At 39.2% G+C, this 24,478-nt stretch overlaps 1 protein-coding gene across 2 annotated transcripts in view; it reads right to left on the bottom strand.

Moving 5' to 3' along the window:
• The window catches only part of grik2 (glutamate receptor, ionotropic, kainate 2), a 425,745-nt gene that overhangs the window by 64,134 nt on the left and 337,133 nt on the right, over positions 1 to 24,478 (bottom strand). For both annotated transcript variants that reach the window (XM_074682842.1, XM_074682843.1), the window contains exons 14-15: positions 23,997 to 24,214; positions 3,375 to 3,600 (exon numbers count right to left, since the gene is read on the bottom strand). In XM_074682842.1, coding sequence (XP_074538943.1) covers positions 3,375 to 3,600; positions 23,997 to 24,214 — 444 coding nt within the window. The remainder of the gene's footprint in view (positions 1 to 3,374; positions 3,601 to 23,996; positions 24,215 to 24,478) is intronic.

Raw genomic sequence — 24,478 nt, 5'->3', positions numbered from 1 at the left:
CCCACACAGAGCGCTGTCTCTGGCTGCTCTGTGACTGTTTGTAAAGGTGGTATGTTAATGCAACTAGATTTCGGAGGAAAACTTGTTCCTATGGAAAAGTTTGCACTAACTCGAAGCCTGACACGGTGTTATGGTGTGTGAGTCAGCGTGTAGTTTATTTTATAGAACTGACAGTGCCCCGGGAGCACTCAGAGGAAGGCGAAGGCTCAGATATGCAGATCAGGCAGCAGAAGCTGAATAGTGAGGACGGAAAGTTTGGGTTTGTCCAGCAGACGAAGGATGGAGGGGGTTCACGGCACAATCAGCCATCTCGTTACTGAGGGAGCTCAAAGTGTAAGGAAAGACTTTACAAAAAGGAGGAAGGTAAAGGAGATGAGAACTAAAGTGGGTGGATTTGGATTCGGTGGGAAAAAGTCAGTGAGGGGAAAAAGCAAGGTTACAGTCATCTGTGGTTTTCATGACATGTTGGCACCAGGAGAAGTCTTATACACCTCATAAAGACACACATTTAGAAGTTTTTAGAAGAAGTAGCTTGACTGAAAATGAAGCAAATTAAACGTAAATTTTGTAAATTTGAATTTTTATGTCAATCAAAGAAGCCTTAATAAGTGTCTGAGTTGTTCCACATCAGTTAATGTGTGACAGGTAATGCATGCATTTGTTTTGGATTCCGTCAACGAAATGTTTATCCTCACTGACCTGAAAGATGCTGATTTTTTGTGTGATTCCCAGTGCTGGATTGTTGGTTGAAACCATTTCCACTCTCTGTCACCCACTCTTTACAGAGCTGTTCTCCATATATCACCCACTCAGCCCTGGGCATTGTTAGCCGTGGAATATGTAACAGCCAGACAGCTCAAACAGAGAAAAAAACATTGGAAACAAGAAACAAGCCAATATTTGCAAGTGACTTCAGAGTTGCTTTTAATAAGCAGACTTGTCTTGGTGGAGTTTCCTTATTCTGTTCTTCTTCGTTTTCTTAGTAAATTGCCTCTGTATGTGTCAGGCATAGTCACAAACCTGTATTTGACCTTAAATTAACTGTACACAGAGGCAGTGTGGCTTCAGTCTAAGGTGAATCAGATACTCATGTTCTTGTTTCCTTGAACAGGTGAGACTGTGGCGTACATTAACATCCTAAGCTGAACAGAATGGTTTATTAGATAGACATAACAACCTCAGGAAGAGTAAATACTGAACGCACAGATTGCATTGAATTGATTCTGCATTACACTACACATCCATGTGTATTGTTTGTGACATCTCCTCAGCCAACCTATATAAACTGTTTCAACTGAAGCCATCTCAGTCTCCTGAGTTTCTTCCATCAAGTGCTCAAGCTTCCTGAAATTTCCTCTACACTTGGTAAAACTGGTTATGTGCTGACTTTTGACCGACAAGTGGTTTCCTCACATGCCAACACTTTCAATTTCTGCGAGAGTCTTCCACTTCTCTGAACTCCCAATTGGTAATTCTCCCAATTTTCCTGATTTTTCAAGCAAAACTGTAATGGGCTGATTGACTTGTTTGTTTTAGATTATAGGGGTGGGAGAACGAATCGAAAATCAATATATACTGATTTTTTTGTTTGACAAAATCAAAATCAGTCTTTTTTTTAAAAAAAGATATATATATTTTTTCCAAATTCAAATTCTTCATTTCAGTCTTTGTTTATAAATTGGATTGGAAAAAAGTTACCACTTTTCTCCAGCAGAGGGTGAAATGTTTCTCTCCGACTCAGATGATGTTAATTTTATGGGAAAATATGGCTCCTGATATAGACTTTAAAAATTATTATCATTATTCAACTTTTTAACATGGTCTGGTGTTGAAACAGCAAACAAAAAAATTGCAAAATCGTAAATCTCCAAGAACCGCAATTTAAATTGAATCAGCACCCCAACAATCGCACCGTCATCAAATCGCGAGAATAGCATATCGTCCCAGCCCTATTAGATGTTACTGCTAAGATGAGTTATTTTTTGTTTCAGAAATACAGTTTTCTGTGAATGCATCAACCGAGACGGGTGGTTCAGCGGCCAATGTCTGTGTGTTGTGTGTGTTTAATAAGAGAGTTATGAAACTTGTCTGACAGTTAAACAAAGAGCCAAGTGTTTCTTTTTTGGCGTGGTTACATCCAACTGGTATTGAGCAGCTCAACAAACTGTTCACATCAAACCTAGATTAAGTCTTGGGGTCTTTTTTGTAGATGCTACAATGCTAATCAAAGCCTTGTCTAACACTTTGACACTTTGTTGGTTATCTGCCGTCAGACCTGGCAATACCATCTGGCAGCTAAAGCATTCACAGATTAGAACACAGAGGGGGTGTTGAAGAACAGGGGGGTTGTGGGGTCTCCCCCTTTGTAATAGTCCAATATTGTCAGGTATTTTATGTCTTCTACACTGGGGATGCACCAATCATTTCTTGGCATCAGGTATTGGTTTGATTCAGACACAAAATGTATGATCAGATCTAACTGACATGGGACCGATCCACCAAACAGGTCTATTCAACATCTAAGTGCATGGGTTTCATCATCAGCGCTGATAAGTCAGTACGTTTGTGTCAGACAGAGCTCAAATACCATGAAAGAAGATAACTACAGCAGCTCAGTAGTTTGGAGATTTTTCTCACTTGTTTTACATGAATTCTAATTCTAATATGTTCAAGTTTGATTCCTTACTTGTCCATTGCTGAAGTTTCCAGTTAAACTTTACTCACCACATATTTACACATTTACAATCCCATAAAATAAGACTACAGTCAGTGTGGATACAATTTTTTAGAGCACTTTGGTTTAGAAAATTAGAAAAGCCTGAAGTTACCGTAACACAACTCTTAGTTTCATCCTCATGGTAAGGAAGAGAATATGTTAAAGTAAAGCTGGTATTTGATCTGATCAGTTTCAGTATTGGCCGATACCACAGCTCAGGTGTTTGTTTTGGTAACAGGCCTTAAAGGGTTAGATTTGTGCATCCCGCTTTCCATTAGAGCACAGCAACTTTGCACTGATTCCTATTTTGACAAACCCACTGGCCAGACTTAACTTCCATCTTAGCAAACACCATCATGAGGAAGGACACCAGCAACAAAGTGTAAGAGTCCACATACCACAACTCCAGAGAGAGCAGGTGAGATCACACATCATCAACAATCCTGAACTCATTGTTTCAGCAACTCAGCGGCTGATCTTATGACTGAACAGACTCCAGCAGCTTCATCCTTTGATCCTGCTGAGGTTTCTCTAACTGACACACTGACTAAAACTGCAGCAGTGTTTCATTATGCATATCCTTTTTGAGTCAAGCAGCCTGTGTTTGAACCCAGGTGTGGAGCACATTTAAAGGGTGAGAGCACTCTGTCGTACATACCCATTGGTGTCCCCACTCCGTAGGCTTTGGAGTCGATAAGGCCTCCGATCTGGGTGAGGTTACAGTTGCGCTGCGTGACAAACTCGATGGTGGTGGACTCCATGAGGAACGCGTAGTCCGAGGTGAGCACACGGTGAATGCCTTCCTCGATGTTTTTCACCATGACAGAGTGCCGCCGACTGCTCATGAACTCCCACATCTTGTCATAGGTGGAGATCTTTGTTTTCTGTGAAGAGGGAAGAGATCTTTGTTACTTCATTAAAACACAAAACATTTACCGTTTGATAAAGCTAAAGTCTGTTTTGCTGATTGTGGAGGTTGGAGGTTAATGAAGAGCAGTTTTATTCTCAGGATTAAAATGCTCAAAGCAACTCAAAGAGGCACTCTCATTTAAATACTGCCAATGTATGCAGCTCTATCTCAGCCCGCAGACACATTTACATTCAATTATTTTCCAAATTTCATTAAGAGAACACATCATTCGCTTCACTTTTTTGTGCAGCTCCAGCAACACTGCATGTCTTCGCCCGCCTCAGTCATTATCTGCTGCGAGGAGAGTATAGGCGGAAGTGGAGGAGCATGTTAAAAAGTGGCAGCAGTGTGATTTTGTGTGGCCGTGCATGGCTGCTGCCTGCGCACTCGCTATCACCTACAGTCAGGAGCAGCAGCAGCCTCGTCAGCCGCGATATGCCTCACTTTCTACACCTGTAATCATGGAGAAAAATCCACGCGCACATTACTCCGGGGGAGCTGATTTGAAGGCATTTTTGAAGCCATTTGAAACCTAATTAAGTCACATCTTCAAGGTCCTGCCCGCCATTATTGTGTGTAATGACTTTTTGTGGCTGGTCGATATTTTAGATCAACTGGGTGATTTGCGGAGTGCCTATCAGAATCTTTTGGAGTCACCCTTGACAAATCAGGCGATTGAGCATGCAAGCTTCAGACTGCTGATAAGGCGAGAGCGGTGGCTGTGAATACACGGAGAGTCAGATAACCACCTACACTCTGAGAGAGGCCGGGAGACAACACGGGCTTCCCAAAACCTCCACGCAGGGATCCAGAGCTGAAAATGCCAAAGCCATGGGCAATATCTTGGAGAACACATTGGGTACACATGATGAAAAGCAGTCAACAAAAATAGCAAACAGGTTCTGAAAAACATCCAGTGCATTGCAATACATGTCATATCCTCATGAGACCCAGAAAAAGGGTTAACATTTCTGATTTTTCTCATAGACTGCATTTAACATGGACGTAGTCTCCCTGACGTCACCCGTCTGTTTCTGTAACAGAATGAAGCACATCGGCTATACCGGCCATATTGGTAGTGGCAACGGCTTTGTGTACAGCTATAGGGCACCTGTTAGTCACGTGACCCTGAGCTGTGCCTCTGATTGGGCAAGTTTCGGATCTCAATGTCCTCTGTACGGCAAAGTTAGAAAAAAATCACCACCCGTGCAGTGTGTGCGGATAGTAAAATTTGTGACTCAGACAGGAGACGTGTTTTTTGAACCAGGCTGTAAATAGGTTAATTTCTGCTTTGAAAACAGCTTTTTCTAGGCTTGGTGTGTATGTGACAATAAGTACTTCCGGAGCCAGCTTTAAGCAGTCACTCAAGAAACAGCAGATTTCAGCACTTTCTTTCAGCATTGTCTCATATTCTTAGACCGGAGATTGCCACTTGATTTTCTCGCATTACATAGCTGTCTTGGTTGAAAATAGCATTCTGCAATATATGTATAAATTTTTTTCCAAAACATTATTTTTATTCTTTTAAATTGAGTTTTCTTTGAAGTGAACAGTGGGACTGTCTTAAACTGAAAAAAATCTTTTTTCCTGTCATCTGTTCTAATGTTTTAAAGGGAAAACCCAGAGTTTTTTTGTGATTAAGTCAAAACATTAATCATTTCCTATCTTAAAGTTAGCTTGTTTCAGCTTTAGCTCATTTGCCCTCCTTTTTTCCAGGTGTATACATGTCATCAAATCTGGAAAAAACACTGAAAACTTTCCACTTAACTTCAATTGAGCTATGTGTTTATGTATACATGTCTATGTATCTATGTGTATTAATCTGTGTGTGTTGTGTATGTGTTTTGACTGGTTCTTCAACGTCAGTTTGTGAGCATGTCAATCCTTTGTCACTTGAACTACCCTGCACTTCACACGAAAAATACATAAAAAAATAAAATAAAAATAAAACAAGATCTAGAAATGTCCCATGTCCACTGTAGGACACAAGTGTCAGGACACTAGGAAGAAAATGTTTAAAGTAAAAAAAAAAAAAAAAAAAAAAAAAAAAGTACGACATCAAAACTTATCAATATGGAGCTTTAACACTTTTAAGAAATATCCAGCATTAACCTTCAAAAGCACAGCATTTGCATGAATCAAATAACTTTCTTTTCTAACGCTTATAAAACACAGAGGTCGGTTGGGTGGCCGATTGAAAAAGACTGATCTTTTATTTCAGTGGATAAACTCCAACAAACTCTAACAAGTCAGACATCACTGGAAAGCACAGGATGTCCCCTAAGAGCACAACGGGTTCAATCCTTGCAGACCATTTAAAAAAAAAAAAAAAAACTCTGGAAGTGATGTCTTCTAAAGAGGACAAAAATGCATCGTTGGGATATATTTTTGTTTACAGACTGAACGAGCTTTTACCCTAAAACGTGTCTCAGAAAGTCTCTGTAACCTTTCACCTGTCCTCTTTATCACCCTGGTTTTTGGACAGAAGCCTCAGATTAAAAATCCTGTACAATCTCCTGCTGCATCCAAATCCCTGCTGTAGCTTTTAGTCATGCATTTTTGTTCTGTTTGTCCTTAAATCGCAGACACTGTTCACAGAGCAAAAAGCCCCCAGCTGTGTGTGAGGCAGCGGTGAGTGATGTGGGGTGATGGGGAGAAAAAAGCCACCATCAGCCTGAGTTAGATCAACATGTGGAGTGAGTAATCCTCTCCATTACCGCTCCAATGAGTCCTCACACTGTGCAGTAACTGGTTTGTGTCATGTAATTGCTTATAATAACACTCAGTCGTGACAGACAGGATGCGGCACCGGATCCTTCGGTCTGTGAGCAAATGAGCTCTCAGCGCAGTTTGTTCATCTGTTTTTATCTGACAGGACGACTGTCTGAATATCAGCAAAGTGTCCAACAAGTAGTAGAGCTTTATTTTCCAACACAATAAATGTCAAAGTTATATAAAGGTGACAAAGAACTTTAGAAACCAACTAAAAAAACTGTCATTTGATCTTCTTCTACCATCCCCTTTTTACTAAATACAATCTTTAAGGCAACTCTACACTGAGTCTAATGAATTTATTTTTCTATTAACTGAAAATTTGCAGTACAATTATGATGGTAATGTCCAGTTTCTTAATAAAAGTTTTGTGCCCCAATTTTACAACTTAAAATCAATTATTTTTTACTCCGTTTAAAGATTTTATTTTACTCTTTTCAAGCAACTTAACCTTTATTTTTGACTTACAGTACCTTGAAATAAGATATGTTCTGTACTTACCAGGCAAGTCTATGTAAAAATTAAGTCTTTAAAAAAAAAAGAAAAAGAAAAAAAGCTGCTAATAACACTTGCCTGGTTTTGGCTTGTTAGTGTACAGAGACCTCGTAAACCTTACATCACAACTAAAGATGATGGCTTTAACTGTTTTGTGTGTAGAGTAGGGATGTTCTTAAGCAACTCAGGTTGTTGTCACCCAAAAATGCAAAAAAAATAAAAAATAAAAAAAAAAATAAATAATAATAATAAAAAAAGGCATTTACACAGAAACACTATGAGATTAAAAAACATAGTGTGCATGCCAGGTCTGGGGTTTGCGATATAACCGTCAAGACACATCCCATGTGACCACTACCTGTTCCATCACAAACTAGAAAAAAAATAACCAGTAGGGGTGGGAGAAAAGAAATGTGAAAATCCATGTTTCAGGATTTTTTGTTTGACATCAAAATCAGGATTCTTTGTCAAAAAATATTTTTCTTTATTTTTTTCAAATTCAAAATCTTTATTTCAGTTTTTATTTGTAAACTGGATTGGAAAAAAAGCTACCACTTTTCTCCAGCAGAGGGTGAAATGGTTCTCTCTCTGACTTACGTGATGTGCATTTTATGGTAAAATATGGCCCCTGATATAGTCAGTAGACATTATCATCATCACTTAACTTTTTTACATGGTCTGGTGTTTAAAAAACAAACGTAAAATCCCCAAATTGTAAATTTTGAATCATGAGAGTAGCATATCGTCCCAGCCCTACTAATCAGCTGCTAATTGCAAAAAAGGTGCAAAAGATGCACATTTTGCAAAGGGGGCACTGGGTAGCTAGCTCCTAGCTTCATCTCATTTCTGTTTTTTTTTTTGTTTTTGTTTTTTTTTTTTAATTTAATTTATTTCATAAAGGGACCATGTACAATATTCAGCATAGATGTCACCATTTGATGCATTGTACCAGAGTTAGCTTGAAGATAGTTTACACCTGCAGTCCCTTGTTTCCCCATGTTTGTTTCCTTATATGTCTTGAAAGGGATGTAACTGAAATGGAACTGCCCCTCGGGGATCAATCAAGTATTCTGATGTTCTGATGTTTGTTGCAACCCTGAACAGGATAATGGGTCAAAAAGTGAATTAATCAATTGAAAAAAAAGAAGAAAAAAAAGGGAAAAAAAAGAAAAAAAATGTAACATAGGGGTTGGAAATTGATAATAACTAACCTACCAACTGCTATAGTACCAAGTTGTTGTTGTTTGATGACTCCAGGGATGTTGTAAAGATTGCACCAAGCGCTCACTTCAACATCAGAGAAAGAGACATCCTCTTAACGGGGTCAGCCCTGTGCGTTAATATGCCATGCTCTTGTTTGTATATCCTTATGTCAAACCAACAAAACCAGATTTTGGAAAAAGATCTCACAAATGCAGGAACATAGGCAAGCTCCCCTCCCTACCCAGCCGAGAAGTCTTACTCATCCTAATGAAAACTCCAGAGTAGAAACAACTCGCTGAACTTTAGTGAGATCTCCAACAGTCTTATGGATTTGTCAGTCAGTCCACCCTACAGGCAAGTCACGAGACCCCAGCCTGCTAACAATACTGACTGCTAATAAGCATTCAGGACACAAGGCCTTAGCAAAGCATTCTGCCCCAGCTCCATGTTAAACAGACAGCACATTTAGATTCCTAACACAAACCTGAAGTCAACTTTGGATTTGGAGAAATCCCCTGCAGGCCCCGTCCGACAGCTCCACCACCCTTCCACAGAAAGTTCAGCCTCTCCTCTCAAAACAAGACATTAATTGTTCTGCTTGGCTCTCCTCTCTGAGCACAGCAGAGGAGCCGGTTTGGGTCAGCAAAGCCTGAAACTTCACGTAGCAGAAGCTGTGGAGCCTATTTTCTGGCCAACAGTGCAGAGTCAACAAAATAACAAATCAAACCAAAGCTGTGCTTTGGGACCTCGGGGAGACGGAAACAAAAAATGCACAGTAATCATCCCAGCTCTGGAAAATCAAATGGCTCTCTTAATGAGAGCCGACACATTTACCATGATAACACTGTTACCAATGCAGACATATATTTACTTTATGATGCTCATCAGGGGGAGCGTTATCTACAGAGGGGCCCTGTGAGATTCACTGTTAGCTTTTCCACAGGTCTGTAAAGAGAGCTAATTAACCTGGGAGTCTGTACCTCCTGTGACAAACACCCAGAGAAGCATTTTAGCTTTTTAACTGTCAGGCCCACTCACTGAGACCCTCAGCTTTTATTAAACTTCAAGATAATTTATCAAAGTTTGTAAAAGAGAGAGGTGTTACAGTAAAGATGTGTTTTTGAACCTTGGGGTCAACCTTCTGACTGCACAGTTACCACTACTTGAGTTCAGTCTGTATTAACACAAACTTGTAGTCATTAGGGAAAAACAGAAACCAAAATGGAACGATGTCTTCGCCTGCCTGGCCCAGCAAAAACAGTTCTGGGGAGGAACGGAGACACAGGCACCAAAAGGACACAGAAAATACGATGAAAGTTTCCTTCAAATATGGATTCACTAGTGTTATTGAAAGCTAGGAGGAGAAGCTGGAATGTCTGCTGTGTGGTAATGTCCTGTCTGCTGAGAGTATGAAACCCAGCAAGCTAAAAAAAAAAAAAAAACTTTTTTACACAACACATAAAAAACATGTCAGCAAATCATGATCTATTTTTTTTTTTCTTTAGAAGAAATTTGTCGAGCTGAATTAGCAGGGAGTGTACTTCAGAAAATCTTTGACAGTTACAGAGCAGGCACTGAAAGCATCTTTGGAAGTGAGCTCTGTATTTGCAACACAGTATAACAAACATGATAAACAAACATACATACAAATAAATAAATAAATAAAATAATAAAATAATAATAAATAAATAAATAGATGAATAAATAAATAGATAGATAGACAAATAAATAAATAAATAAATAAATAAATAAATAAATAAATAAATAAATAAATAAATACATAAATAAATAAATAAATACATAAATAAAAAGATAGATAGACAAATAAATAAATAAATGAATAAATCTTGACAAAAATGTCTCTGGGGTTGCCTGAAATTTGTGATGTCAAAATGGGGTCACAGCCCCCCAAAAATGGGAACCTTTGGTCCAAAACGTGCATTCACACAAAAAGCAAAACAAAGTGCTTGGGTGACTTCTTGGACTGTCTTTGATCAGGATAGTAAACAGCAACCAATGAGCCGTTTTTGCAAGCAGGAGACTGAAAAAGTCCAGTGTGGCTTAATTTGATGCAAAATGATACAAAAACTACAGGGTGTGAAGTCTTCGGCTGTACAAAGCAAGAGTAGGAACCATAGACTATAATAACACGGACACAGTCTCCCCGACATCACTGTCTGTCACTGAATCAGAAAGTGAAGCACATCAGCTATCGCAGCCATATTGGTAGTGGCAAGGGCTTCGTGTACAGCCATAGGGCGCCTGTCGTTCACGTGACCCTGAGCTGTGCCTCTGATTGGGTGAGCTTGCGATCCTATATCGTCTGAATGGCCAAGTTAGAAAAAATTCACCCCTATACAGTGGGTGCCGATAGTAAAATTAGCAACTCAGACAGGAGACGTTTTTTGAACCAGGCTGTAAATAGGTTAATTTCTGCTTTGAAAACGTCTTTTTTTTGGCTTGGTGTGTTTATGACTTCTGGTACTTCCGGAGCCAGCCACAAGCAGACACTCGAGGAACAGCAGCTTTTAGCACTTTAGCATTGTCTCATATTCTTATACCAGAGGTTGCCCCTTGATTTTTCTGCACTACATAACTGTCTTGGTTGAAAATAGTATTTTGCATTATATGTATAAAGGAGCTTGCTGCTTGGTTACACTAGAAACACTAACAACATGCTGAAACATTTGTTGACACAGCACAACTTCAAATACTAGGAGTGCCATGTGTTTGAGCCCAAGGTCCATTTTAATGCTACCCTCATATTTCATCTTATGCTGTATTATTTGTGTCTCTGAAATAAATAGTGCTGGAAATTATGTTTTTGTTTACATTTTCTGTCAAGGTCACAAACCAAACCAAAGAATCTAGCAACATCTTACCAAAGTACATTTGGACTGTGCTTGGGCTACATGTATTAAGCTATGGCTCTGAACATTTTGCAGACACTTGTGAATGGAATTATCATGATGTGACGATGTGCTTCATGTTCAAAAGACTCAAAATAGGTTGAAAGTCTAGATCAGAACTGTGAAATGGTGCAGAAAAGACGAAAAAAATGCTGCATGAAAACAGTGCAGAATGCAGGATAGGAAATATTTTGGGCTAAAAATTGCTGCTGCAGATTAGAAATAGTCCAAATTTTCTTAGAAACACCATGAAGAGCAATCCCAGTAAAATCCTGCTCCTGCTCCTGCCTTCAAAACATCTTAATATTCCCCATATCCCCCCCTAATGGAGAAGATTTTCCTTGAAAGGAAGCACTTTTTTTCTTGTAAAAACATCAAACAGAGCATCTACAACATTGTTACTTTTACAGTTAGTAAAAATGTCAATAGGAGCTGCTAGACCTCGGTCATTTTCCCAATAACAAACACCACCCTCTTTAAAAAAAAATTGGACCCCCCCTGAGTCTAGCTGATCACCTTCAGCTGAAAGCATCTCTGGTTGTCAGGGACAACAGCAGATGACAGAAACATGAAGACTCCTCCCAAATGCATTCTGGTTTATGTTTTCAAAGTGTACGAATAAAATGCATTTTCATAAAAAACCTAAAGGCATCTGAGAAATAGCTTTATAAGAGTTTTCGTACAATCAACAATTAGACACATCAGGGTGCAAATCTGTAGTGAAGAGGGTCACACTTTGAACTGCAACACCTGTTAATGAGTGCTTCCCTGTCTTAGAGCAGTGTAAGTTAATGAGCCGATCTTATGTTTAGTAATCAGGAAACTAGTAAATAATCAGATGGATGTATTGGTGGTCATATTAAAGATTCATTAAGGTAGTGCATTAATGGATATTGAAGTGGATAAACTGCAGCCCTGCTCCAAACTTCACACTTCAAATACAAGACAGTGGTCCTTCTGCTGTCAGAGTCTGCTCCCGTCTGCATTCTGCTCCCACCCTGACCCCTCTCTCAGAGCTCTCCATCTCTGACAGGCCTTTGTAGTCCTGACACGATGAATCATACATGTGGGGACGAGGACACACACTTTTAGACAGTCACTCCTCAAAAGCAGCCGTTGCATCATGCTCACTTTAATGCAACTGAATGAAGTTTCTTTTGTGAAGTGGGAGAAAAACACCACCTTCGTTCAGATGTCTGGAGATTTGATGGACTTTGTTCCAGAGTTAATTGTAGCTTTCTTGTTTAAAGCTTTCCAGGAAACGAGAAATAGGTCTCCGGCTTTTGTTGTCTTATACAATTATACATTAACAATGAAGATAATTGTTCTTTGTTTTGATTTGTTTGGTTATGTACTCCTCCTATTACATTGATGTTTCATGATACAATTACCTTTTAGTGTTAATGGATTCCTCATCTGTTATCAGTATTCCTAATGCTTTAAAACCAATGTACAACATTTCTACAGTTCTAGATGAACTCAGTCTAAAAGCATTACTTGTGACAGCATAGGAATAAAAGATGTATATTTGTTACTTTTTGTTGTGTGTTACTATACAGTTCAGCTATGCCAGAGGATCTCTGTGTAATTTAATGTAAACAATGAAACTGAGACCTTTCAGAAATTGATGGAAAGATGATCTACCAGGGGATTCCAATGAACCAGGAAAAGATGTTGTTTATTATGAAGACAGGTTTAAAAGGCTTTCTTCTTTTTTGATCTGCACACAGCTTGTTTTAAAATTGATTTCCTTAAAAGGAAAATCCCGACTAATCTTGACATTTGAATATATACTTTTTTAAAACAATATTTCCATATTATAAAGCTGTTTTAGCCCATTAATTAATTAGTATTTGGTGTTAGAATTCAAACAAACAAAAAATTCAATTTTTTCTTTCTGTCCCTGTTACAGTGAAATTGAGACTCACAGAAACTGATGACTTCTCCACTTATGGACTGACCTGACAAACCATGAATCCAACATAATTCTTTGTCAAAATAGTTTTGTTCCAATGATTTCCATCAAGAGTGAATAAACCAGGATTTTTTTTTTTTTTTTTAGTAAAATAAAATTCAGTTTAAACAGAGTAAAGCCTTGTCTTATCTTTTACAAGCAGTAAGGTTCTAGTGCTGTTAACTTTTTTTTTAATATCAAAAGAGATAAATTTTACATTACTTCTAAATAACAGCCTTTTCTCAAGCTGTTCACTGGATTATAAACAATGCAGAGCATCAAAGGTAAAGTCTTCAATGGCCAAAGCTGTTTTCATGGTAATGTCTTTAAAGGCCCATTGTTTTCAGAGAAATGGTTAAAAGATTGATGTCTGTGGGTTTGGAGACTGATATTAGAGCAACCACAAGGGGCGCCTTGTCCAGGAAGCTTAGAAGGTTTCAAGTGTTTGATCAGTTAGCACATTGTTTTAGTGAAGACAGACAAAACACAAGTTGTCAGTCGATCATTGTCTGTGTAGCTTTTTGAAGCCTGATTGGCAGAAAAAAAAAATGTATTTACAGTTTGCTCTTCTCATCATGCTTCATGGTTCAGAAAGTGCTCCTCATGACACTGTACCTCTCCTCTGCTACAAACAGTCTTAAACTGTGCATCTTTGGCTTCTTTAGTGTACAATGAATAATAATCATCAGTTTTGTTGTTTCCCTCCTGTTCTCTCAGTTTGTTTCTTCCTGAACTCATTCTGTTAACTAGAACTGAGTGTGCAGAAACTGCACCAACGTGTGCACAAAGTATAGCTTTGTGTACAGTAGCAGCAGCGTGTGGCGTGTGTGTTTTTTGAGGTACCCTTGAGTTGTCGTTAATGACACACACTCTGTTAGTTATTGTAGAGACCCGCTGCTTGCCAAAGTGGTTTGCATATTTTTCAAAGACCTCTGATCAAAAGAAGCCAGAGAGCGGAGGGAAAAGACACACAGTTAGTGTCAGCACAAACAACAACTCTGCTTTATGAAGAATTCTCTTATCACTGAGTATACATGCTCTCTTTATTCTACGCCGTTGATGCTACACACAAGTGGCTTTGAAAGGAGAAGTGATCCTACACTTCATGTCATGTTTTCAGCTCAGTCAGACTGACCGGGATGAATGGACTTAATCACCAGCAGTGATACAATGACTGGGCAGAAACAGGAAGCACATTGTTTTTACACTCTTGGTCTTAAGTTTAATTTGTCCCTGAGTTTTAGTTCAATCTTTCTTCAGTTGAGATTGTGCATGATATGCTTTATTTTAGCATATCACTGCACATTTAGAATTCACTTGTAATCTGTGTTTAGACCATAGATTGTACAATAAATGGACTTTATCTATGTGACTGTTAAGAAGATCTCAGTCAAAAAACTTGTGTTCCTAATATCTTCTAAACTGCTGAGTTATAGAAAATCACCCCCTGCACAGTGTGTGCTGTTGGTGAAATTAGCTATGTAGACTGAAGTAATTTATTTGAACCAGGCTGTGAACATGTTTATTTCTGCTGTGAAAATGGCTTTTTTTTTTTTTTGGCTTGGTGTGTATGTAGTTTGCTGTACTCCCAGAGTCAGCCTCAAACACCATCAATCAATCAATCAATCAATCAATCAATCAATCAATCAATCAATCAATCAATCAATCAATCAATCAATCAATCAATCAATCAATCAATCAATCAATCAATCAATCAATCAATCAATCATTCAATCAATCAATCAATCAACTTTAATTTGTAGAGACCTTTACAACACAAGGTGACCAACGTGTGTTCCATTGAAATTAACATCAGAACACAACAATTCAAATTCAATATTATGACAATACAATACAAGTACAATAGCAAGAATATTTCACCCCATTACTGTGCGTTAAAAGTCAGTTTGAATAAATAGATTTTAAGCCTGGATTTAAAAAGCCCAAAGTCAGTAGTAGTGCACATTTCAGTGGATAGCTTACTCCAGAGTGTAGGCCAGTTTGGTTTGGAAACCGTAAGGCCCTAGTGGAGTTCCAACACTCGCTACATCAGACAAACAAGAAGCCAGGGTAGGGCAAACAAAACAGGGGTAAGGTGTTGGCAACGACGAGTGTTGAGCTCTGTTTCAGTTCAGTTCGTCTCGCCACAGCATGCATTTTACAGGGTTTCCACTGACCAATCCGTTGATTGGTTGAAAGAATCGTCACTTACCATGCAACAGCTGCTGTATGTCTCCTGACATACACAGTCTTCTGAGAAACAAAGCTTTATTGTTCTTGATGACAAAGAGCTACATGCCAATCACAAAGAAGATGAATTGCTGGATGTCTTCCATCGTTGCTCTTTGTTTACTGTGTTGCGTTTTACTTCTTTGTTTGATTTATTAGTGGGGTAAACTGTGTCACGCTGATATGGCGACACGTTATTATGTTAGTAATGCAGCTTTGGCATTCAGCTTACTACCGCCTACCATGAGGGGGCACGGTTGGCTGTGGAAACGCAAACAGGACCAGGCTTAACCAAGCCAACCTGTACCAAACCATACTGATCTGAACCAGACTGCTTGGTGGAAACGGGGCTTTAGCTGTCTCACATTGTGTCTCATTTTTAGAACCATAGTTACCGCTTGGCAGCCATTTACATTAAGGTCTCCAAAGGTCTTCAATAACACCAGAAAAAGTCACTGGATTTGTTGCTTTTTTGAAAAATATCTGTTAGAGGGGTCCAAAAAGTGGCTAAATGAAACGATAATACTGCTTAGTTAGCAACACTGCCCACTACTACCAGTTGTTCTTACCCTAATAGCTAATCACTGCAGAGGTTGTACGACAACATGGCCAATCGAACACCTGGAGGTTCATTTATCTAAAAATATACAAGAAAAACTGATTTTATTTGTACATCTTCCCTGATCTCTGCAACTCTGTTTAAGGTAACAGGAATAACCCAGAGCTTGGTTAAAGGACAGTGAGTAAGGGGGTTAGATTATCAGATTATTATTAAAAATGAGAACATTTGTCCATAACCTGATTCTACCTATCAACTGTACTAAAAGCTAGCCCTGTCAAAATTAGCATCACAGTGTAGCGGTTTGTTGGATGTCAACAGACTGAAGTGGAGTTTCAAAGGAACGTCTTCAAAACTTGTGTCCTTGGTCACTAGGAAGCAAATAATTGGTGTAAATCAAGTGGGTAAACAACATTATTAGCCAAATTCACAACAGTTTATATTTGGTATGACTAGGACCTGAGGTGAGACTGATATAAACTCACAGAATTAAGACTAAAAGAATTAAACAAGACTACCATAGCATTCAACAATTGTTTCTATGTGTGTCGTTTTAAAAAGTTGTGTGTCACAAAGATTGAGCTACACTAAGTCAAAAAACAATTTCTGCCTGCCCTCCTCTCTCTGGTATCATCACATCATCACAGTAATCTTTATCTGCCTGTTTTAATACTGTGCTGAAGGCGCCGTCCCATTCTTCTTGTGTCTAATGCAGAAATATTCAGGCTTGTGCTGCTCGGGGACACGCAGCTCGGTGCCACAGCTACGCAAAGGTCTCCCATCCCTGCTGCAGACTCACCCCATTATACACACACACAAGGTGAAAAAGCAGCTCTGCCTTTAATAAGATGTGATTTTATTAGCTAACAAGCTCGACACAGCAGAGGAGTCTGTTTGCTTATTAAATTATTCAGTGTTATTGTAGCGGCCGTCCATAGGGAATGTCCCGGAGAGGAAGACGAGTGGCACGCTTCAATGCTTCAGAGACCATTCCGCGCACACATTTACATAATTATCCTCCATTAGACTTGTATTTAACAGCACAAGTCAATAATTACCCAAACAGGAGGTGTTTTGTCATATTTTCCTGGGTGTGAATCCTGAATGTGATGTGTGCATGTGTGTGTGTGAGTGTGTGTGTATAATCTATGAGTGTGCTCCCAGAATGAAGCTGATGATGATTCTGATTAAAACACTGCATCCATCATCACAACAGTGTTTTTAACACCACAGATGGAAAGTGAGGACAGAATATGTTCACTGGGTTGAGGACAAACACCGTCTCAATTCACCTGGCCTCATCATGAACTGGACACAGAATAAGACTAAGTTCAAACAAGCCACCTCTGTGGGTCACGTTTGTTTATTCAAGCCTTTTCTTTCCTTGATTTCTAACCCTTTATTGTTTCTTTGTCTATTCGTATTCCTTTTTAAAACCAAATACAGCTAGTCCTGACTGTCAGATGCATGTTTACTGATAAAAGACAACAAGTAGAAATAATACACCAACATGACACCCCTTATTAAGTCTACACTTTCTTATTTGCAATTATTGATGAGAAAAAATCTACCACATATATATTTCTTAAATGTTTTATAAAGTCTGTCCTTCTTTTTTTCATCATTAGTGGATATATTGCATATGGTATAATTCCTATAATTAAAAATGGATATAAATTAGCATTGCAGAATGTATATACTAAATGTGTGCAGATTTGCAAACCTCTAAATATTCATATGTTGAAGAAATCACTGAGTCTGTAAACTGCTCTGTTCTAAGAAATAGCAGAGATCTTGACATGACTTGATAAAATGATGAGGTCATCTTGTTCAAGGCTGCCCAATCAGAGGGAAGGGGGTTGGTGGAGTGGGAAGCCTTAAAGAGACAGCAGCTAAAGCAGTGTTTCATACAAAAGCTGAAATAAGTGCTATCGCAAACAACAGTGAGAGAAAAAAATAGAGTTTTATTTTTTAGCTGTAAATCATGTAGAGCTACAGGGGTACCAGAGGGGTAAAAAAGCACAATACCACCACTTTACGCCATCTGAGAAGGCCAGTCAGAAATTAAGTAGGGTAGGTGAATGCCACTTAACACAGCTCTAACTAAAACTTCAAAGCAACACTTTGCAGACAAAAGCTTAAAAAGAAACAGGTGTACTCTGGTATTCCTATTTCTTTTTTAAAGGGTGGAGGAGGGTTTTTTTTTCATTAATTTTATTCCCCTTAGGCTGTATACTATCTCTGTGGTATACCCCTAACCATGATTTATGGCTCAAAAAAGAAACAGACTAATTATTTTAGACCTGGTACTTTAGAAAACCTTTATTTCAGTTTCTGTCTCAAACACTTTGTTCAAGCTGCTATCCCTTTAAAGCTACCTGCCTTACAACCCCCTTCTCTCTGATTGGCCAGCTCTCCAGACACCTGTTGGGGCCCCTGCAAAGTGTCATGAACTTCATCATTTCAGAAAGTGCAATTTAAAACAGACTTTTATTTGTGTATTTATTTATTCATTTTTCCATCATTCTTTATTTCTATTTATTTATTTATTTATTTATTTTGGGGGTGGGGGTGGATAGGGTTACAGACAGATTAGGGGATTTCTCCAACATATGAATATGTAGTAGCAGTTTGTAAATCTACACTTGTCGAGTATGAACACCCAGCTTGCTTACTTTTCAACCATTTTTCAAATATGGGAAAGCAAAACACCCCCTCTTTAAGGTGTTTCACTTTGCCCCCTGTATCAGGGACACTGTATTCTTATGTATTGATTATTATATTTGATTGATGTAAAATAAGAGATACTATTCTTCCTGAGTTGTTTTATCAGCCCTGCTCATGATGCAGGATTTATTTGAGCGATCTGTATCAGACCTGAGGCTGTCCATTAAAGCTGCTGAGGGACCTGAGCGCAGGTAAGATGATTAACAAGATAACACGCTGCTTCTTACACCAACTGTTATTTTCATTCATTGAACACCGTGCTGATAAAGAGACTGTTAAACTACCACCAGGGACTTCTAATGAATCCGTGTGAATATGCTTTGGTGTGAATAAATAACCCACATAAACATATTAATAACACATTTACCTGATTCAGAGCCCAGAACACAGATGGAGGAAAACAAGGTGTGAAAACATAAATCTCACAGGGCTGGGGACAAACTGTGACAAAAGAAAAAAGTGTTGAGAAACTTGGTGCAAAGAGATGTTCTGCAGGGAAGTTTCAAACCACCCTGGATACGCTGCAGGTTTCTATACCAGACACACTGCAGGGATTAACAAGCAGAGCCTGAGCTTGGGAACAACTGTCACTGCTGCATGGTTCCAGGCTACGGGGAAAGTACAGGTATTATTTGATCATGGTCACAGTTTCGCCTTAGAGCAAGAAAGTCCTGAGTTTGAATGTACAGAGTTTTCAGTCCAAAGACAGGTTAGCTGAAAAGAAATCTGCCTGAAGGTGTGGATGTGACTGTGAGCGGTGACAAACTGCAGGTTTTAGGACGTCATGACCTGAACAGCACCAGTCAGACTGGATATGGACCCACGGGTTTAAGGTGTGTGAAACTGGAGGTATATGAAAAAATATTGCTTCATCCAGAGAATCTATTCCTCTTCCATTTGTCTTACACATACTGTAATTCAGTTTAAAGTTTTGCATCGCCTGAACTGGTCAAGAGAGAAACTGGCTAAAATCAAAACTGATCTTGGCCAACATGTGATCGGTGTAAGCAGGCTCCAGCTACATTGTCTCATATGTTCTGGACTTGCCACAAAATTCATAGTTTCTGGTGTTCCATTTTTGGAACCTTTTCTAAATAAGCGACAAAATAATTGAGCCCTCTCCACTAGTTTTGCTGTTTAAGGTCGTTCCAGGGAACATTTCTTGTAGTAGCTATCAAGCTAACATGATCGCTTTTTGTTCTCTTTTGGGCAGAGGGGTAATTTTAGCAAAATGGAAGGACTCCATACCCCCAGTATATGGCCAGTGGATAAGGGAGGTCATTTGTCTTGTCCGCCTAGAAAAAATTAGATATACGATTAGAGGTTGTAACCATGAAATTTTTTTAAACCTGGCAACCGGTTCTATCTTATGTAGAAAACATGGCAGCTACCAACTTGACTCCATAACTCTATTTTTCTCTATTTTTCCTTTAAAAAATTTATATATATATATATATATATATATATATATATATATATATATATATATATATATATATATATATATATATATATATATATATTTTTTTTTTTTTTTTAAACTAATTATTATTTTGTAAGTTTGTATTTATCTACATGTGCACATGTGTTTAAGAGTGTGTTGGGTATATATATTTTATTATTTATTTATTTTTTAATGCCTGGCTGAATATTGATGACACTGTATTTGGTATGGGGGGATTGGGACAGGGGCATGTTCTTTTAGTCCCTGACTGTCCCATCTGTTTTTTGTTGTTTATGTTGTCCTCTCTGTGATAACCCACAAAAAAAAAAAATTAACAATAATAAAAAAATAAAAAGACTTTGATAAAAAAAAGAAATATTGCTTTAAAGTACTCTCAACTTGCAGCTGGTGGGCTTACGCTCTTATTATAAACACAGTCAGGAGCCTGTACACAATACCATTACATACATTCATTGGTAACTCTATATTTTGTTTGTTAAATTCTGCCATGGTGCTAGACAAAACTTACGTCGTTGAACATTGTGATTCATCTCTCTCTAAAAAAATAGTGCCTTCATTACATTTTGCTCCAAAAACTAAGTGTGCTCATAGAAATGTGGCAAATACTTTCCAACACTCTAAAAGTTTGGCCAGAAATGAAACCACAGATGGCATCTGTTAACAAAGTCGGGTAGTAAAAGGGTCAATTCCTGAAAAAGTTGTTGAATCAGTTCTGTGGCTCTCAGGAAGATTCATGTGAAAGTGGAAAATCTCACATTCGAAAAATATGTGCTGTGGTCAAGAAAGATTTTAACAGTCAGAGCAGTTTTCAGCAGCAGATCAAACAGTTTCCCTGGGTGAACCTGACTGAGCTTGAACCTTCTCTTACAGCCATGTCAAATCACAGACAAGTTTGGAAGAGTGGTTTCAACAAAGTCCAGGCTACACAATTAATAGAAAGGAAATCAAGGTTTGTGAAATATTTTAAAGAGAAAAATGTCAGAGAGGGGGAAAATTAGTTAAAACACCCAATGGACTTTTGAATATGATGAATTTGGTGTTAGACCCAGCAGTTATGAAGGTTAAATGGTTGATGAGTGTTTGTAGCTCATTCAAACATACTGAGAATAGTTTTCAGATGGTGATGACACAGTCTCAGTGTAACACCGGAGACTTGAACAAAGATGCCGCCCTGGAGAGGACTGATTGTTTCTGTTTGGTTATTTGAAGTGACTGTTACTGCTTCAAGGAAGAGGTTAACAGACCAAGAGAGCTTTGCCAAACCAAAAAGAAGTTCACTCTGAAATCTCTGACAGCTTGAAAGGAAAGACTGGGAACACACACGAACACACACACACACACGGGTACAGGACAAGATCAGTGTAGAGCCAACAGGTGAGTCTTTGTCCACAGGGTCACAGAGATCAGCTCAAAGAGAAACATCCTCACCAAAAAACGCCTTTCAAAGGGAAGACTGACTTGGAGTTTGAACCTTCAACAACCAAAACCTTTTCACATCATCCTTCACTCCAAGTAGGTGTTTGTGCCAGATATGAGACTCTGCCCTTCAGCAGTGCTGAGGTATCAGAATCACAGAAAAAGGACAGAGAGATGGACAGACAACCAAACAACAAACCGCCTCAGGCCCCTGCAGCTGCTGGAGGCGTCGAAATGTGTTTCCAGGTCTAAATGAGCTCTGTTGGTATTCATGAGGCTTTGGCTTATGCAACAATATCACAGCATTAAAACAGGAGGCCCAGACCTCAGGGACTGAATCTAACAATGCACAGCCATGATAGGATATGGTTGTGTATATATGATACAACACAATAAACTGCAGTTTGGTGCCATGCACTGCCATTTATTGATCAGGCTAAAGGCAAGTGGCAATCCCCAGCCACAAGAAATGAAGCTGATGTAGAAGTGCTTAAAACTGCTAAAAAGTGTCCATTTGTGACCAACATACACACCAACTTTACAAAAAAGAAAAAGACTATTTTTACAGCAGGATTAAACGTTTACAACCTGGTACAGTAAATGACTTCAGTATGAGCTTATTTCATTTACAGCACACACTGTAAGGGAGAGGGGTTGTTTTGGTTCAACTGACCAGACTTGTTGACAGGAATCCTGTAAATGTTAGCAAAGAGGCTTAAAGCCCGACACAGTTCAGCCTCTTTTCCTCACACTACCTCAACTAAAGTTAGGTTGAGTTCAACATTTCCAATGTGGCATATGACAAGAATAGGCTTTAGAACTCTGCTTCAGAAACAGATGGGTGATGTCATGGGGACTACATCCATCCATCCAGCCTTTGGGTACAGTCAAGAGATTTACAGCATACATTATCTTTGCCTCAATGATTGTTCCAGAGGGAACACTGATCCAACCAGAAAATTACATTACACTTCACATAAACTTTTCCAAAAAATACTTTTGTACTTTCAAAAGTTTTTTTCACAGTGTAAGTCCAAGTGCCAATTTGTCTTAGAAATTCAGTGTGAAGTAGTTATTTGGTTTTAAAAAGACCAGGTGCAGCATCATGACTGACAGCTCTGTTGACTGAAGTGGGCTTTTGCAGCATTCCAAATAACTGAATACAGAATAACAATAGACAAACTTTCCAAACCAAGAGTGTCTGCTTCAGATTAACTCATTAAACTGTTCTGGACCCATCTGTGAGAGATTTCTCTGTCACTTTTATGTATGGATTAGTTAGCACTGCAAGTCTTTGATCCCACGATACATCAAGCTAGGTAGCATGCCCATGTCACTCTACAATACATGTGTTTAATTCCCAACCACGATTTTTCACCTTTCCCTGGGTGTAAGTAACTGTTTCTGATCAGTCTCCTGAAAACAAGAACTGTGTCATGCCTTATATTGGTTATGTTATGCCTCGAATACACCAGATACGTCTGCTCCAATGCATGTTGACTGCTTTGTCAGCTTACACCAGCTGTGCATTCAGTCCAACAAGCTGCATGACTGACCGAGAAGTCACAGCTCCAAGTCAAAAATAGGATGTGCTGCATATCACCTGGGACCTGCCGGATCAGCCTTGCAGCCGAATGGCAACGGAGCGGATCCAGTGTAAGTTGACCAAACCTATCCAACCTGGTGCCGTGATGGACTGGAGATGCACCAGGTGTATTTCAGTCATTATTCTTACTTTGTCACATTTTACTTTATTGGAGTGTCATGTAACAGTCCAACAAGGGGGTTGCCAAGGGGGTAAGCCCTTGAAGCAGTGTTTCTCAATTCTGGTCCTGGGGCCCCCCTGCCCTGCATGTTTTAGATGTTACCCTACTTCAGCACACCTGATTCAAATGAATGGCTCGTTATCAGCAGAGCTTGATGACGAGCTGATCATTTAAATCAGGTGTGCTGGAGTAGGGTAACATCTAAAACATGCAGGGCAGGGGGTAGGGCTGGGCGATTATGGTAAAAATAAGAACCCTGATTATTTTAAGTGATATCGAAATCACAATTGATATACACAATTATTCATTTATTCAAAAACTTCAGTACTGATGTAAACACAACTTTAAAGAACCAGCAAGTGGCACATACAGTATTATTGATACACATAAGTCACACATACTCGCTGTGGCTGCACATGGAACACAGAAGAGCAATGAAGCACGGGAACTTGCATACATCTACACTGAGTGGCAAATTAATTGTTTTTCTTCAATTATATTGTTTTTATGATTGTCAGATGGCAAAATTGAAATCACGCTTAAAATCCGATTAATTGTCCAGCCCTAACAGTGGGGCCCCGGGATCGGAATTGAGAAACACTGCCTTAAGGCATGGGCACATGTTAATGTAGCTGCAGATGTAAGACATATAACTATGCTAACCAGATAGTAAGTTACGCCCTGAAATGTTTAATAAAGTGTTTGAGGATTCATTTTCAACTCCCAGATTTGAATTGTGTCTTATTCGATTCTCATCGACGATTCTCCCCTGTCTTGTGAGGTACGGTTTCAGCCCTTGTGCTACAGGATATATATTTGAGCGACGGGAAACCCTGTGACTGTATCTTGTTTAAAAGTATTAAGTTGTAACCTACCTTGAAGAAGGTCATGGTGGCGCCATCCTCCACCACCCCGTATTCGATCTTGGTCTGCTTGGCCAGGTCGTCAGCGGAGTCGATGGGGGACTCCATCCTCTCCACTGTGAGGAAGGCAGCCAGGTTGGCCGTGTAGGAGGAGATGATGATGAGTGTGAAAAACCACCAGATTCCTCCTACAATTCTGGTGGAGAGCGCTTTCGGCATGAGCTCAGAGCCTGAACGAGAGGAGCAGAGGAGGGGAGGTGAGACCTGGGACAATGCTGGGCTGGTGTGGGGGCAGCATCCAGACCCCGCCAGGCCTCTGCATCTACTGCCTGGATCACACACTCCGACTCAGTCACACAGAGTGGGCAGAGTGGGCAGCCTCAGAGCTGGACCTGGTGATTAGTATTTAGTCTGACACTGGATATATGACTCAAACCTCCTCGTTTTTCTGGACTGTCTGACTGCGAGCCTATTCCGCCTCCTCTGAAGCTCAT

This window comes from Halichoeres trimaculatus, unplaced genomic scaffold (genome assembly GCF_033239565.1).
Source record: "Halichoeres trimaculatus isolate MK-OKI-2021-1 unplaced genomic scaffold, fHalTri1.1 fHalTri1_scaffold_12, whole genome shotgun sequence".
NCBI lineage: Eukaryota > Metazoa > Chordata > Actinopteri > Labriformes > Labridae > Halichoeres > Halichoeres trimaculatus.
Note: the sequence above shows the minus strand (reverse complement) of the source record. Positions and strands in the feature narration are given on the sequence as shown.